General features: G+C 50.0%; 2 protein-coding genes across 2 annotated transcripts in view; one reads left to right on the top strand and one right to left on the bottom strand.

The window, feature by feature from the left end:
* The window catches only part of LOC140420446 (uncharacterized), a 70369-nt gene that overhangs the window by 18250 nt on the left and 34478 nt on the right, over positions 1-17641 (bottom strand). The gene's annotated exons all lie outside the window — the stretch shown is intronic.
* LOC140422322 (uncharacterized) overlaps positions 1384-17641 on the top strand; it is a 31037-nt gene continuing 14779 nt past the window's right edge. Inside the window, 2 exon segments of the mRNA XM_072507350.1 lie at positions 1384-3206; positions 16021-17222. Coding sequence (XP_072363451.1) covers positions 16380-17222 — 843 coding nt within the window. The 5' untranslated portion in view covers positions 1384-3206; positions 16021-16379.

Genomic DNA, 17641 nt, shown 5'->3' with positions numbered 1-17641 from the left:
AGTGGGAAAAGGACCCGGAACAATGTGGGTCATAGAGACCGATCTCCCTGCTAAATGTTGGCTAAAATCTTGGCCTCGAGAATAGAGGATTGTGTCCCAGGGGTGATAGGGGAGTATGAGACAGGTTTGTGAAGGGAAGACATCTGGCGGCCAACATCAGGAGGCTACTCAATGTGATTATGATACCTCCAGAGGGACGAGAGGTAGAGGTGGTGGTCGCAATGGATGCAGAGAAAACCTTTGATCGAGTGGAGTGGGACTATTTGTCGGAGGTCCTGGGGCGGTTTGGATTTGGGCAGGTTTTGTGGACTGGGTCTGGTTGTTATACCAGGCAGCGGTGGCATTTATACGGACGAACCGGGTGAGTTCAGATTATTTCAGGCTGCACTGGGGGACGAGTTAGGGGTGCCCACTCTCCCGCTGCTGTTTGCCCTGGCAAAAGAACCGTTGGAGATGGACTGAGAGCATCAGGGGATAGTGGACATTATAAAAGAGACCATTCTTTTGGCCAGACAAATAAATGTGTCAAGCTGATGGAGCAAATGGTGTCAATGTGTTAGAGAGAGAGAGAGATCTGGGCCAACCTTTCCAGAGTCTCCACCCTCCCTGGATTCACATCCTTTCCCTTCAGTTGCTGTAAGTCACCAATTGAAGGTCAGAATAAGAAAAGAAATGGAAAGGGGGAGAAAAGAAAGTGTTTTACTCCCAGATGTTGGAGACAGGAGGACGTTTCAGTCTGTGTGAAGCCCAATCTCCTTTCACATAATTGATTGGAGGACCAGCATCCTTCCGGTCCTAACTCTCTCCATTAGCCAACACCTCACAGGAAGGTCAGGGGCTGGGCTTTCCTCCACACATGCGCAGCTTCCCCTCACCCTTGGACATGCGCAGTACCTGATCACCCGCCCGTGCGGTGGATAGAGCGGGTTCCCCAGCGCGGTGGATTGTGGGAGCTACGGCCGACACTGTCCAAACTCCTGGGGTGAAAAATGGAGGAGGCCTGGGCGGTTGTGTGCGAGCTTGGTGTCCGCCCCCGGGCCGATTCGAAAGGCAGGCCGCCTCTGGGAGCTTTCTGGATGGGGTGAAACAGCAACTCGGCGCCCATTGCTCCTGGTCCCCGAGGGAAGGGGAGAAGACCGGTTTGGGAGTACTGCGACCAGTCGTGTTTCAAGTCAGCGGTTGAGCTGCGGAGACGCTGCTTCGGACTGCGAGGTTTGCTGTCGGCGGTTTTGAGTTCGCCCAATGGAGGACGAAGGAATGGAGGAAGGATGGCAGCTGGATAGGCTGCTGGAAGCGGCGGGTCGGAACCGGGAGTGGATACCCGATGGGCGGCCCGCGGCCTGCAGCCCGGGGTGGGTTGCTGCCGTTCCTGGGGTCTCCGGGGGTACGGCCCCCCTGGACGCCCTGTGGGCGGTTGGGACTGACTCTGGGACTTTCTTCCCCGTTGTCGACTGTTGCCAACATTGGAGCGACTCTGGCCGCTGCCATTGGAGGACTTTGAGGACATGTTGTTCCTTGTGAAATTTCGCAAGAGCGCCAGTGCTGTGTTATGGAACTTGCAAAATTAATGGACTTTTTCTATAGACTTTTTCTATGTATAATGAGGGATTTGCTTTCTTGTTTTCCTTGCTTTTGTTTTATTTAGTAGCCTGTAACATTGAACACATTTCGGTCCTCCGGAATGGTATTTAGTAATTGTGGTGGAACGCTGGTTAGTGCGGAACTGCTCTCCCTCCGAATGGTCCTGTGCCCTCGGGCGGGTCCAGGAGGGGGGAACCCTCTCTCCTCCGCCGCGCTCGGGTCTGGCTCTCCGGGGGTCTGTGCTCTCAGCCAAGGGGGGGCCTTTCCCCCGGGGTGTCGGCGGCAGGGCGGGCCGAACGGGGGTGGGTGAGCAGGGATTAGTGTTCGGTGATGGATTCTACCCTGTTAAACTTTTTCTGGGGTAATTTAAGGCCTGGTGCCTGGGTTTTGATATGATACTGTTAAAAAGAATTGAGGCCCTGTGGGTCATATTTGTACTGGAGCGGCCGTATTGTATCGGGGCCTTGTGCCTCGCGACTGCTTGTCTTTTGTGTTTAGAGTCGTTACCTTGAAACGTGCCTGTGTCGTGTGTTGTACTTTTGGGTTTTGTTTCTCTTTCTCTTTACTTTATTTTGGAGTGGTCGTATGGTTTCGGGGCCTTGTGCCTCGCGACTGCTTGTGTATGTGTTCAGAGGTTGATGCCTCGATGTAATTGTGCTTTGTGTCTCCTTGTTTCTTTTTACTTTTAAAACAGTCGTTTGGTTTCATGGCCTTGTGCCTTACAACTGTTCGAGTTATGAACCTGTTTGATTGTTACCTGAACTACACGTGGGGCCTGTGCCTTGCGGCTGGTTGTGATAAATGACTGGTTAATTGGTATTTGGAAACGTATCTCGGCCCTGCGCTTTGCAGCTGTTTGTGTTCAATGACTGTTACAACGTTGTCGTGAAATGTAATTGGGCCTGGCGCCTTGCAGCTGTTTTGTGCTCAGTGATCGTTTAATCGTTAATGTGAAGTGTAATTGGGCCTTGTGCCTTGCAGCTGTTTCGTGTTCAGTGACTGTTGAATCGTTAATGTGAAGTGTAATTGGGCCTTGTGCCCTGTAAATGAGTCTGTGTTGAACATTGTGACGACATTAAAAGAGGTATTCCCAGATGTTGGAGACAGGAGGAGGTTTCAGTCGGTGTGAAGCTCAATCTCAATTCACAGAAAGCCCGCGTTGATGAAATGGAGGACTAGAGTCCTTCCGGTCCTAACTCTTGCCATTGGTCAATACCTCAGCATGAAGGTCAGGGAGTTTGTTTTCTCTCGCACATGCGCAGTCTCTCTTCTCTCTTGCACATGCGCAGCCCCGGGCCGGGGGAGGGAAAATCATTGAGAGGCTTCTCGCTCTGGCCGGAGCTGTCAGCCAGTTGCCTGGAAACCTTGTCTCGAGGAGGGGGAACAATGAGTGGGGCGGAGCTGCTGTGTCCGTGCGCCGATCATGCGCACTGGAACCCTGAGACGTCACCGCACATTTCTAGGCATGCGCCGCAAGGTTGTTGACCAATGGGAAGAGTTGGTGAACCGGAAGGACTCTCTTCCACCATCCAATCAGCTCCCCCGTTGTCTGAATGCGGAAGCTGGACAATGAGCAAAACTGGGGCCTCACACAGACAGAAACCTCCCTCCTGTCTCTAACATCTGTGAGTAAAACGCCTTATTTTCTCCCCCTTTCCATTTATTTTCTCATTCTGGAGGGTGCGGATGTGAATCGAGGGAGGGTGCAGACTCTGGAAAGCTTGGCCCAGGTCTCTCTCTCTCTGAAAGACATTGACATCCTTTGCTCCCTCAGTTTGACACATTTATTTGTCTGGCTAAAAGGATGGTCTCTTTCCCAATGTTCACAATTAAAGGGCTGCTTTCCCAAGGAGATGGCTGACATTTAAGGGGACAGTAAATTAATATCGGACAGAGATATGTCTCGTGTTGTTATATGGTACAGATTAGATATATTATTTATGGTTCTGTTATAAAGTACATTTATTATTATTTCCAGTTGTGTAATATTGTGCTGTAGCTATGTTATATATTTCCAGTCATCTCTTCCCTCAAGAGGGTTATTAGTCTCTGGATTTCTCTTCCACAGGGACCAGTGGGGTGTGGGGGTCATTGAATATATTCACGGATGAGGTGGACAGATTTTTAATAAATTGTTATTTTTTAAAAATCATTTGTTTAAACAATGAGTGCAACAGTGTAACAGAAAAAATGGTGGCAAATGGGCACAAAGCGGAACAAGAGATATTGCCAAAGTAAATCCAAGCAACACATTGCAGAATTAATTTGGAACAGGATATTTGAGGGACCAGAGCCTCAAGATGAAATGCCAGATCAATTGAACAACAGTTAACAGGTTAAAATGGTGAGTGGGGAAAGAGGGTAAGATTATATAAAAACAGAGGATAACAATTCAGTTTGTAACATATGACAAACAGACGAACAGCATATACAAATGAAAATGGATGACACAAAATGAATGACAGAGAACTCCTAGAATGCAGAAGGCCATTCACCCCTCAAGTCTGCCGGGAGCCTCGGAAAGAACAGTTCACTGAAGCCCACTCCGCATCCTATTCTCTTAACCCGGTGCATTGATCATGGTCAAGCCACCTAACCTGAACGCCTTGGACACTAAGGGGCAATTTAGTGTGACCAATCCACTTTAGCACAGTGGAACCACCCTTCGGCAATGGCACCACTCAGTTCTGCCATGATTAACACTCGGATAATAGAAGAAAGACGATGGATAATAAGCACACTGCACATCTACCATAACAGAGATAAGATAATATGAGTCCCTGGAACACTCGAGGAGAAGAATAACAACTCTCTTCAACAGGATAAAAGATAACAAATTCAGACAACAAATCCATGATAGGGAAAGAGTTCAGATTAGAGCCTGAGTTAGTCTGAGCTGCAAATCATCACTCCAATCCTTGCCCTTCAAGGATTTAGCGAAGACTAAGGCAGTATTAGGATTATTGAAAGACTTGACGGAGTTGTCGGATACAATTTTCAGGGTCACAGGATAAAGTGACATAATTCACTGTAAGGTGAGATGGGAGCCAGGTCCCACCTCACCTTACCCGTCTCCAGGACCCTCTGGTGATCTTTCAAGTTGTGGAAGGGAATGATTACAGGCCTGGGATGAAAACTATCCCTCGGCCTCAAAAGACAGGATCCGATGCCCTTTCTAATTTGAAACGCCAAGGCTTCACATCCCGCTTGAGAAAACGTGGCAGCTGGTCCTCGAAGAACCTAACGGGGGCCTTACCCTCCACACCTTCTGGCAGGCCGACGACTCGGATGTTCTTTCTCTGACCCTCGGTTCTCCACGTTCTCCAGGAGTCCACCACGCCACTCAGCCAGTTTTCCAAGGATTGAATTCTTGCCTCCGCCAAGGCTCAACGTTCAGGATTCTCTCCTCCGGATCATTGAGCCTCTTCATGGTGTTTTACAGCTCGGCCTCATGAGCTCACAGATATTGAGTCAGCACACTCAGCCTCTGGTCAATAACACGGATAATGTCGCTGACATAGATCGACCAATGATCCCACAGAATAGACGAGCAGGCTCGATGGGCCGAATGGCCAACTGCAGCTCCTATTTGTAATGGTCTCTGTGATCAGGACAGGAAGCAGTGAGCATGGATCTGCCAATCAGTCTGAATCAGCACCTTCAGGAGAATTGGGAGGGTGAATATTAGATACAGCAGAGTGAGAATGGAGGGAGAGTGGGATGGAGATTTACAGCGTTTGGGGAATGAGTGAAAAGAATGTTCCAGAGGAACTAGAATTGTCTGTTCTGAATTTCTATCCTGTACTGACAGTGATGTATTTTGTAAATTGTTTTTACAGGATATTAGAAGAGGAGGAATTACAGACAGAAATCTCAAACGTCACGTCTCAATCTGACTGAGTCCCTCAATTCCTTGGAACTGGATATCACCAGACTTTGAATCTAGAAGGAGAAATGTTTGTCTGTTCTGTCGGCTTCAAAACATTTTAAACATCAATGTGACTGGAAAAGCACCGGGACACACCCACCCGAGTGAGTGTGTTCCAGAGCACTGACTGTGGAAAGAGCTTCAACCAGTTACACAGCCTGAAAAAACATCACACCATTCACAGCGGACAGAGACCGTACATGTGTTCTGTGTGTGGACGAGGATTCAACTGATCGTCAAACCTGGAGAGACACGAGGACACCCAAAACATGGAGAAACCGTGGAAATGTGGGGACTGTGGGAAGGGATTCAGAGTCCCATCTCAGCTGGACGTTCATCGACGTAGTCACACTGGGGAGAGGCCGTTCACCTGCTCTGTGTGTGGGAAGGGATTCACTCAATTATACACCCTGCAGACACACCAGCGAGTTCACACTGGGGAGAGGCCGTTCACCTGCTCTGTGTGTGGGAAGGGATTCACTGTGTTATGCACCCTGCAGACGCACCAGCGAGTTCACACTGGGGAGAGGCCATTCACCTGCTCTCAGTGTGAGAAGGGATTCACTAATTTATCCATCCTGCGAAGTCACCAGCGAGTTCACACTGGGGAGAGGCCGTTCAGCTGCTCTCAGTGTGAGAAGGAATTCGCTCAGTTATCCAACCTGCGGAAACATCAGCGAGTTCACACTGGGGCAAGGCCGTTCACCTGCTCTCAGTGTGGGAAGGGATTCACTCAGTTATCCAACCTGCGGAAACATCAGCGAGTTCACACTGGGGAGAGGCCGTTCAGCTGCTCTCAGTGTGAGAAGGAATTTGCTCAGTTACCAAACCTGCGGACACATCAGCGAGTTCACACTGGGGAGAGGCCGTTCAGCTGCTCTAAGTGTGCGAAGGAATTCGCTCAGTTATCCAGCCTGCAGTCACACCAGCGAGTTCACACTGAGTAGAGGACCTTCACCTGCTCCCAGTCTGGGAAGGGAATCCATGATTTATGGCGCCTGCTGAGACACCAAGTTCACAAGTGATTTCAGGGGTTGGATTTTGCTGTTATTGTTTCTGCTTCAATTACATCCAGGACGGCATTTTGTTCATTCTGACAGTTCATCAATGGGGAGGGTCGGAGGGTTTTGTTCTGCTGGACTGGCGGTAAATGAGCAATACAGTACACAGTGCTCCAGATGTGGTCTCGCCAATGTCCTGTGTAACTGAAGCATAACCTCCCTACCTTTGTATTCAACTCTCCTCACAATAAACAATAACATTCTATTAGCTTTCCTAATTACTTGCTGTACCTGCTACTCGCCTTTTGTGATTCATGCTCTTGGACACCCAGATCCCTCTGAGTCTCAGAACAATGTGAGCTCTCCTGTGTTTCTAACAGACCCACATATTCAACCAATACATCACATATCTCTGCCTTCCTAGCTTTAGCTGGCACCTCTAATTTCATTCACCTGCCAATTCACCAGCTTGCCGTTTTGAAACCCTTTTCAAGAAACAAAAGACAGGTCATCCGCCTGAAAAAACTCTCAGCAGCCTCCAGCGCCGTCCTTATACCACTACAAACCTGGTGTGTCTTTTTAATTTATACTGTAGCCCAATCATCGCCGTCTGCCATTCCAAAGATCAGGGACCTGAGCCCCAAGTTATATTGCAACCCCCGGCCTGGTGTGTGGCCAGTTCTAGCCCCGGAGGACTTCCGGTGGTGGCTATGAAGGAGTAAGTCGCACATTTGGTGGCTCCCGCTCTGGTCGGACCTTTGGACCTTTTCCCCCTATTTTTTAACTGAGTTGAATTGTAGAACGGATGTTTGTGGCAATTCTCTTCTGAACTCCCATTTCGGTGCATGGAGAAAAGGACGAGAAGTGTTCGTAAGGGCAGAAACAAAAAGACAGAGAAGACTTGGGCTGAAGTTGCAATAGGAGACAACATGGCTGAGGGGCGAACCTCTGGCTTGTCGACCCAGCAGTCTGTGGAGCAGCTGATGCAAGTCATTCAGGAGGGCCTTGCTGCGCAGAAACGAGATTGCTTGGACCCAATAAAAGCATCGATTGAGTGGTTGGAGCTCAGATTGGACACCCAGGATCGGGCGATCCAGAAGGTGGAGAAGGCGCTGGCTGAGCAGGAGGAGCATCAGACTGCGGTGGAACTGGAGGTGGGGATGCTGAGGGACCAGCAAAAGAAGCTTCTGGAGAAGGTGGAGGACCTAGAGAATAGGCCCCGCTGGCAGACCCTAAGAACTGTCGGGCTCCCGGAGGGGTCCGAAGGAACGGCGCTGGGACATACGTCGCAGGCATGTTTGAGAAGCTGCTGGGGGATGGGGCGTTCTCCCGGCCCTTGGAGGTGGGTAGGGCTCACAGAGCACTCGCGAGGAAGCCGCGGATGGGAGGCCTTCTGAGGACTATGGTGGTGAGATTCCACAGGTTCTCAGATAAGGAGTATATTCTGCAGTGAGCCAAGCAGACACGGAGCTGTAAATGGGACAATAGCATCCTGCGGGTTTACCAAGACCTGAGCATGGAGGTGGCGAGGAGGAGGGCAGGCTTCAATCAGATCAGGACGATCCTTTTCAAGAAAAAGGTGAAGTTTGGACTGTTATACCCAGCCCGTCTGTGGGCCACGCATGAGGATCAACACTTTTACTTCGAGTCGCCTGAGGACACGTTGGACTTTGCAAGAAAGAAAGGGCTGGCGAAGGACTGAGAACTTTTGAACTTGGCTGCAATGTTCATGTTTTTGTTTCTCTGTTTTGTTTCTCTGTTTTTGTAAAAAGTTTCTCGTTTTGCGTTTTATGGAAGATGGGTTTGAGGTGCCGTTTGCATTGATTTGGAACCAGGAGTAGAGCTGAGTGAGTTAAGGTTTTCATTTGCACTGTTGGGGGATGGAGGTGTGCTTGTTTTGATCTTGGTGTTTTTTCTGTAGGGAAATTGTGTGTGGATTGTTAGATGTTGGAGTTTGTTTTTATGAGCGGGGGGAGGGGAGGGAGAGAACAATAGGTGGGAGACTATCTGGCCCTGGTGATGGGGGCCACCAAGCTAGCTGGGTGAGCTAGCTCTCGGAAGTGCAGTGGGGGGTGTGCATATGTTTGGTTTAGGAAAGGGGTTGGGTTACAGGGTGTTGTTGCTGGGGGGTTGGAGGGGGGATGAATGTTCTGCTGACGAGGGAGGGACTTGGGCTGAGGGACAGAGAGGGCAGGGGCGGGGGCTGCCTGGGGATGGACCGGTGGAGGCGTGGATCACGGGCTGGAGGCGGCCTAAAGAAGGGGATGGCTGGGGGGGGCAGTGGGCAATGAGCCCCCCAACTAGGCTGATCACCTGGAATGTTCGAGGGTTAAATGGGCCGGTCAAAAGGGCACGTGTGTTCGCACATCCGAGGGGATTGAAGGCGGACGTGGTAATGTTGCAGGAGACACACCTTAAGGTAACGGACTAGGTTAGACTGAGGAAAGGCTGGGTCAGCCAGGTGTTTCACTCGGGACAGGATTCAAAGACTAGAGGGGTCGCGATCCTGATCAATAAGCGGGTGGTGTTTGAGGCGGGTAGAACAGTCTCGGACGTGGGAGGTCGGTACAGTATGGTCAGTGGGAAGCTAGGGGGGGGTGTAGGTGGTATTAGTTAATGTGTATGCGCCAAATTGGGACAATGTGGAGTTTATTCAGAGGATGCTGGGAAAGATACCGGATCAGGACTCTCACAGGTTGGTCATGGGAGGGGACTTCAATGAATTTATGGATCCTCGCTTAGACAGGTTAAAGGTCAAAAACGGGCAGGGTTCCAGCAATGGCAAAGGAACTAAGAGGGTTCATGGAGCTGATGGGCGGGGTGGATCCATGGAGATTTAGACAGCCGAGGGTGAAGGAGTTCTCCTTCTACTCATACGTGCATAAAGTGTATTCCCGGATTGATTTCTTTATTTTGAGCAGGGTCTTTCTGACTGGGGTAGTGGACACGCGGTATTCGGCGATTACAATCTCAGACCATGCACCGTACTGGGATGACCTGCAGGTTAGCAAAGACAGTAACCAGCGCCCGCACTGGAGGTGGGACTTTTGGCAGATGAAGGGGTGAGCGAGAGGCTGAGGAAATGCATTCAGAACTACCTGCAGGTCAATGACACGGGGGAAACTTCGGCAGCAGTGGTTTGGGAAGCACTGAAGGCGGTGGTAAGGGGGGAGCTGATCTCGATCCGGGCTCATGGGGAGAAGGTTGACAGGGCAGAGACGGACAGACTGGTAAAGGAGATACTACAGATTGATAGGAGGTATGCGGAGACCCCCAGAGGCAGGGCTATTAAGGGAACGACGGAGGTTGCAGGCGGGGTTTAGTTTGCTGACCACAGAGAGGGCGGTGGAGCAGCTGAGAAAGGTGAGGGGGGCGATTTATGAACATGGGGAGAAGGCCAGTAGAATGCTCGCACAGCGGCTTAGGAAGAGGGAGGCAGCTAGGGAGATAGGGAAAGTAAAGGACTGAGATAGGAACCTGGTTGGTGATTCGGTAGGGGTGAATAAGGCATTCAGAGATTTTTACAGCAGGCTGTACAGGTCGGAACCCCCTGCGGAGCCAGAGGGGATGAGGCGCTTTTTGGAGGGGCTGAATTTCCCAATGGTGGACGTGGAGCGGGTAGAAGGGCTGGGGGCCCTAATTCGGCTGGAAGAGATAGTGGAGGGCTTGAAGGCCATGCAGGCGGGTAAGGCCCCGGGTCCGGACGGGTACCCAGTAGAGTTCTATAAAATGTTCTCGGGGATATTGGGGCCGGTGTTGTTGAGGATGTTCAATGAGGCAAGTGAGAGAGGGGAGCTGCGCCCGACGATGTCACAGGCAATGATTTAGCTGATTATTAAGCGGGACAAGAACCCGGAGTTGTGTGGGTCCTACAGGCTGATCTCCCCGTTGAATGTGGATGCCAAGTTGCTGACCAAAATCTTGTCCTCCAGGATTGAGGATTGTGTTCCAGACGTTATTGGGGAGGACCAGAAGGGGTTTGTTAAGGATAGGCAGTTGGTGGCCAATGTAAGAAGGCTGTTAAATGTGATCATGATGTCCATAGAAGGTAGGGAGGTTGAGGTAGTGGTTGCAATGGATGCAGAAAAGGCTTTTGATCGGGTAGAATGGGATTATCTGTGGGAGGTACTGGGACGGTTTGGATTTGGGCGGGGCTTTATTGACTGGGTCAGGTTACTGTATCAGGCTCCTGTGGCAAGTGTGTGGACGAACAGACAACTTCGGACTATTTTGGACTGCACCCGGGGACGAGACAGGGATGCCCCCTCTCCCCACTGCTGCTTGTGCTGCTATAGAGCCGCTGGCATTTCTCTGAGAGCTTCAAGGAGCTGGACTGGTCGGGGGTGGGGGGAGGGGGGGTGGAGCACAGGGTTTCGTTCTATGCGGATGATCTTCTGTACGTTTCGGACCCAGTAGAGGGGATGAAGGAAATCATGAAGATTTTCGGGGAATTCGGCCGGTTTCCGGGGTATAAGCTAAACATGGATAAGAGTGAGATGTTTGTGGTTCAGGCGAGGGGACAGGAGGGGTGACTGGGGGAGCTGCCGTTCAGGTCGGTTGGGAGTAGTTTTAGGTACCTGGGCATCCAAGTGGCACGGGAATGGGACCGGCTGCATAACTTGAATCTGGCCCGGGTAGTGGACCAAATGAAGGACGGTTTTCGGAGAAGGGGCGCGCTCCCGTTGTCTCTGGCCGGGAGGGTGCAATAGGTGAAAATGACGGTCCTCCCGAGGTTCCTATTTGTATTTCAGTGTCTCCCCATTTTTATTCTGCGTTCCTTTTTTAAGCGGGTCAACACGGTGATCACGGGCTTCGTCTGGGCGGGCAAGACCCCGCGGGTAAGGAAGGTAATGCTCGAGCGGAGCCAGGGAGAGGGCAGGCTGGTGCTGCCATATTTTAGCAATTATTACTAGGCAGCTAACATAGCCATGATCAGGACGTGGGTGGTGGGGGAGGAGTCGGCATGGGTGCGTAAGGAGGCGGCTTCTTGTAAGGGCACCAGTCTGCGTCTCTGCCATTCCCGCTGGCACGGTAATCCACCAGTACAGTGGTAGTGGCGGCCCTGAGAGTTTTGGGGCCAGTGGATGTGGCATGTGGGAGCAGTGGGAGCATCGGTCTGGGCTCCAATTTGTGCTGACCACCGGTTTGACCCGGGGACTATGGATGGGGGGTTCCAGCTATGGCGGAGAGTGGGGATTGAGAGGATGGGGGATGTGTTCATAGAGGGGAGTTTCCCGAGTATGAGGGTGCTGGAGGAAAAATTTGGGCTGGCGAGGGGAAACAAATTCAGGTATCTGTAGGTGCGGGACTTCCTTCGTAAACAGGTGTCAACCTTCCCGCTCCTCCCGCTGAGGGCGATTCAGGACAGGGTAATTTCCAGAGGGTGGGTAGGGGAGGGGAGCATCTCGGACATCTATAAGGAGCTTATGGGGTTGGAGGAGACGCAGACCGACGAGCTGAAGCATAAGTGGGAGGAGGAGCTGGGATGTGAGATAGAGGATGGTTTATGGGCAGACGCGTTTAGAGTCAACACGTCTGCAACATGTGCCAGGCTCAGCCGGATACAATTTAAGGTTGTGCACCGGGCTCACATGACAGTGGCCCGGATGATCAGATTCTTTTAGGTGGAGGATAGGTGCACCATGTCCACATGTTTGAGACATGTCCAAAGCTTCGGGGATTCTGGCAGGGGTTTGTGTACATCATGTCCACGGTGTTAAAAACAAGGGTGGCGCTAGGTCCAGAGGTGGTGATTTTCAGGATGTCGGACGTTCCGGGAATCCAGGAGGAGAGAGAGGCGGATGTTCTGGCCTTTGCGTCCCTGGTAGCCTGGAGACGGATACTTTTGGCATGGGGGGACCCAGAGCCCCCGAAGTCGGAGACCTGGTTATCGGACATGGCTCGCTTTCTCTGTATGGAGAAAATTAAGTTTGCCTTGAGAGGTTCACTTTTCGGGTTCACTCGGAGGTGGCAACAGTTCGTCGACTTCCTTGCGGAAAATTAATTGTCAGCAGACGGGGGGAGGGGGGGGAGAGTAGGTTAGGTTAGAGTCGGGGGTCAATGAGGGTGAGACCTGTACCAAAGGTAAACGGTTTTTGCACGATGTTTATGGTTTCATGTATCTTTTCTATTTTGTTGTTGTTTCTACACCAAGAATACCTCAATAAAATGTTTATTAAAAAATAAAATTATTGCTGGACCATTCAAGAGAGATGTTAGGAAGAACTTCTTTACTCAAAGTGTTGTCGAAGTTTGGAACTCTCTCCCACAAACTGCAGTTGAAGTTAGATCAGTTGTTCATTTTAAATGAGATAGATAGATTTTTGTAAATCAAAGAGGTTAAGGGATATGGGCCAAATGCAGGTATATGGAGTTAGGTCACAGATAAGCCATGATCTCATTGAATAGTGGGACAGGCTCCAGCGGCTGAATGGTCTGCTCCAGTTCCTATGTTCCGAAAAGTTGTAAATCTCCATCCCACACACTCTCCATTCGCTCCCTGCTGTATTTAATATCAACATCCCAATTTTCCTGAAGGTGCTGATTCAGGCTGTTTGACAGATCCACGCTCACTGCTTTATAATAATAATCTTTCTTGTCACAAGTAGGCTTAGATTAACATTGCAATGAAGTTACTGAAAAACCCCGCGTCGCCACATTCCGTCGCCTGTTCGTGTACACACAGGGAAAATTCAGAATGTCCAAATCACTGAGGGGCTGGTTTAGCACAGGGCTAAAGAGCTGGCTTGTAAAACAGAACAAGGCGAGCAGTGCGGGTTCAATTCCCGTGCCAGCCTCTCCAAACAGGTGCTGGAATGTGGCGACTAGGGGCTTTTCACAGTAACTTCATTTGAAGCATACTTGTGACAATAAGCGATTTTCATTTCATTTTTCATTTCACCGAACAGCACGTCTTTCGGGACTTGTGGGAGGAAAGCCACGCAGACACGGGGAGAACGTGCAGACTCTGCACAGACGGTGATCCAAGCCGGGAATCAAACCTGGGACCCTGGAGCTGTGAAGCAACAGTGCTAATCACTGTGCTATCATGCGTTTCAACACAGAATAAATAGGAGCTGCATTAGGCCCATCAAGCCTGCTCAACCATTCGATGAGATAATTGGCCCCTCTACCTTAGCACCATTTTCCCAGTGTTGTAACCCTACAGGAGGCCAAGGAATCTGCAACCTCAGATGCCCTGCCAGGACAAGCACATCGGAACCACCCAGGGGTTCGGTCCAAAAACCTGGTCCCACTGTATGTGCGGCGTCTGCACGTTCTCCCCGTGTCAAGCTGAGGGAGCAAAGGATGTCAATGTCTTTCAGGCAGAGAGAAAGATCTGGGCCAAGCTTTCCAGAGTCTGCACCCTCCCTGGATTCACTTCCTTTCCCTTCAGTTGCTGCAAATGACCAATTGAAGGTCAGAATGAGAAAAGAAATGGAAAGGGGGAGAAAATAAGGTGTTTTACTCACAGATGTTGGATACAGGAGGATGTTTCAGTCTGTGTGAAGCTCATACTTCGTTCACACAAAGCCGGAGCTCTGATTGGCCGGGAGACCAGAGTCCTTCCGGTCCTCCAATCCTTCCCATTGGTTCATATGTCCCCAAGAAGGTCAGGGGTGGGCGCTCCGCTGCACATGCGCAGTCACGGGCCGGGGGGAGGGGAAGGTCATTGACTGGGTTGTTCCCCCGTCAGACCCGCAGCACCGACCGGCGACACCGAGCAGGGAGTCCCGAAGCTCTCAGCAGCTTGACCAGGCTGCACGGAAAGAGCTGAAGCGGCTCCCTGACTCCCTGTCGGAAGGGAAGCCGCGCACCTCCCGCCAGACACCCGCAAATGTAAATATTTTTATTACTTTTCACCATTTTTCAAACAATGAAAGCAGCAGAAAAACTGGCGGGAAATGGGCCCAGAGAACAAGAGATATTGCCGCAGAAATACAACCAGACATTGGGAATTCATTCAGAACAGGATATCTGAGGGAGCACAGCCTCCAGATCAAATGTCAGCAATTCAACAACCAGTCAACATGTTCACATAGTGAGTGGGGAAAGAGGGTTAGATTCTATAAAAACAGGAGGATAACAATGCAGCTCACACACCCCAAAGTATTGGCAAACTGACTAACAACATAGTCAACTTGAAATGGATAAATTGAATTCGCTCATGGAAAGCCCAGGAGGAGCAAGCCAATAAAATTGAAGCATCTGACTTTGAGGTTGGGGTCTCAGTGGGGTGCTCTTTCCAAGGGCCGATGCAGACTCGATGGGCCAAATGGTCTCCTCCTGCACTGTAAATTCTATGATTCTATGTTCCCATGATAGTAAAGAGTGGGAGCAATAAGTCCAGGGAACCCTGGATGTCGAGAGATATCCAGGGTTGGGTAAGGAATTAAAGGTGAGTCTTATCACAGATACCGAGGGCTCAAAGCGGAAGTCCCAGAGAAACATAGAAAGTGCAAAGGATTACTTAAGAAAGGAATTAGGAGAGCAAAGAGGGAGCTTGGAAAAGCACTGTCGGGTAAAATAAGGGAAAATCCAATAATGTTTTATAAGTATATTTGGAGCAGGTGGTTGACCAGGGTAAGAGTACGGAACAATGTGGCAATGTGTGCATGGAACTGGAAGATACAGGTGAAGCTTTAAATGAGTACTTTGCATCTGTGTTCACTATGGAGAAGGATGACGTAGGTATGGAAATCAGGAAGGCACATTGTGATTTGCTTGAACAACTTAACATTGAGACGGAGAAGGTATGAACAGTTTCTCCAGGTTTGAAAGTGGATAAATAACCAGAGCCAGATGAAATGTATCCCATGCTGCTGTGGGAGGCAAGGAAGGAGATTGCAGAGGCTCTGACAAACGTTTTCAAATCTTCTCTGGCCACAGGAGAGGTGCCTGAGGACTGGAAGACGGCTAATGTGGTGCCATTATTCAAGAAGGCAAGTAGGGACAAACTAGGAAACTACAAGCCAGTGAGTCTAACTTCACTGCCAGGGAAACAACTGGAAAACATTCTTAGGGACAGAATTAATCTCCACCTGGAGAGGCAAGGATTAAACGAGGGAGAACATGTCTTACAAATTTGATAGAATTTTTTGAAGAGGTGACTAGGTGTGTAGATGAGGGTAGTGCGGTTGATTTAGTCTACATGGACTTTAGAATCCCCAAATTAAGGTTTTTATACTCTTAGCTCAGATACTCTGCCCCTCCGAGTCCTCTCCCTGGAGACAAGGCTGCAAATCCCCGTGGTAAAGTTTTTATACTCTTAGCTCAGATACTCCGCCTCTCCGAGTCCCGTCCCTGGAGACTAGGCCGTGAATCCCGTGGTACGGTTGTTATACTTACTGCTCCAATACTCCATCCCTCCCTGGAGACTAGGTATCGGGAATAGGTATTGGAGATGAGGTATTGGGGAATGAGAGAGGAAAGAATGTTATACAGAAACAAGAATTGTTTGTTCTGAATTTTTTTCCGATACTGAGTTGATTTTGTAAACTCCTTCTGCAGGATATTACAAGAGGAGGAATTACAGACAGAAATCTCAAACGTCACGTCTCGATCTGAAAGAGCCACTTGATTTGTTACGATCTGAATATCATCGACCTTTGAATCCAGAAGAATTAATGTTTACCCGATCTGTCGGCATCAAAACATTTAAACCATCAGTGTGGCTGGAAAAGCACCGAGACACACACACCCGAGTGAGAGTGTTCCTGAGCACTGACTGTGGAAAGGGCTTTAACCAGTTACACAGCCTGAAAAAACATCACACCATTCACAGCAGGGAGAGACCGTGCACGTGTTCTGTGTGTGGATGAGACCTCAACTGATTGTCCAACCTGGAAAGACACGAGGAAACCCAAAACATGGAGAAACCGTGGAAATGTGGGGACTGTGGGAAGGGATTCAGAGTCCCATCACAGTTGGAAGCTCATCGGCGCATTCACACTGGGGAGAGGCCATTCACCTGCTCTCAGTGTGAGAAGGGATTCACTCAGTTATCCAACCTGCAGACACACCAGCGAGTTCACACTGGGGAGAGGCCATTCACCTGCTCTCAGTGTGAGAAGGAATTCACTCAGTTATCCAACCTGCAGACACACCAACAAGTTCACACTGGGGCAAAGCCATTCACCTGCTCTGACTGTGGGAAGGGATTCATTCAGTTATCCAACCTGCAGGCACACCAGCGAGTTCACACTGGGGAGAGGCCATTCACCTGCTCTCAGTGTGGGAAGGGATTCCCTCAATTATCCAACCTGCAGACACACCACCAAGTTCACACTCGGGAGAGGCTGTTCACCTGCTCTCAGTGTGGGAAGAGATTTACTCAGTTATCCGGCCTGCGGCGACACCAGCGGGTACACACCAGGGAGAGGCTGTTCATTTGTTCTCAGTGTGGGAAGGAATTCACTCAGTTAATCCACCTGCAGTCACATCAACGCGTTCACACTGGGGAGAGGCCGTTCACCTGCTCTCAATGTGGGAAGGGATTCACTCAGTTATCCAACCTGAAATCACACCGTCGAGTTCACACTGGGGAGAGACCGTTCACCTGCTCTCAGTGTGGGAAGGGTTTCAGTCAATTATCCAACATGCGGAAACATCAGCGAGGTCACAGTGGGGCAAAGCCGTTCACTTGCTCTCAGTGTGGGAAGGGATTCACTCGGTTATCCAACCTGCAGAGTCACCAGTGGATTCACACTAAGTAGAAACCGTTCACCTGCTCTCAGTCTGGGAAGTGAATCCATGATTCTTGGCGCCTGCTGAGACACCAAGTTCACAAGTGATTACAGGGGTTGGATTTTGCTGTTATTGTTTCTGCTTCAATTACATCCAGGACGGCATTTCGTTCATTCTGACAGTTCATCAATGGGGAGGGTCGGAGGGTTTTGTTCTGCTGGACTGGCGGTAAATGAGCAATACTGTACACAGTGCTCCAGATGTGGTCTCGCCAATGTCCTGTGTAACTGAAGCATAACCTCCCTACCTTTGTATTCAATTCTCCTCACAATAAACAATAACATTCTATTAGCTTTCCTAATTACTTGCTGTACCTGCTACTCGCCTTTTGTGATTCATGCTCTTGGACACCCAGATCTCTCTGAGTCTCAGAACCATGTGGGCT

The sequence above is a fragment of the Scyliorhinus torazame genome, chromosome 5, assembly GCF_047496885.1.
Source record: "Scyliorhinus torazame isolate Kashiwa2021f chromosome 5, sScyTor2.1, whole genome shotgun sequence".
NCBI lineage: Eukaryota > Metazoa > Chordata > Chondrichthyes > Carcharhiniformes > Scyliorhinidae > Scyliorhinus > Scyliorhinus torazame.
The sequence above is the reverse complement of the archived record's forward strand: the minus strand, read 5'-3'. Positions and strand labels throughout refer to the sequence as shown.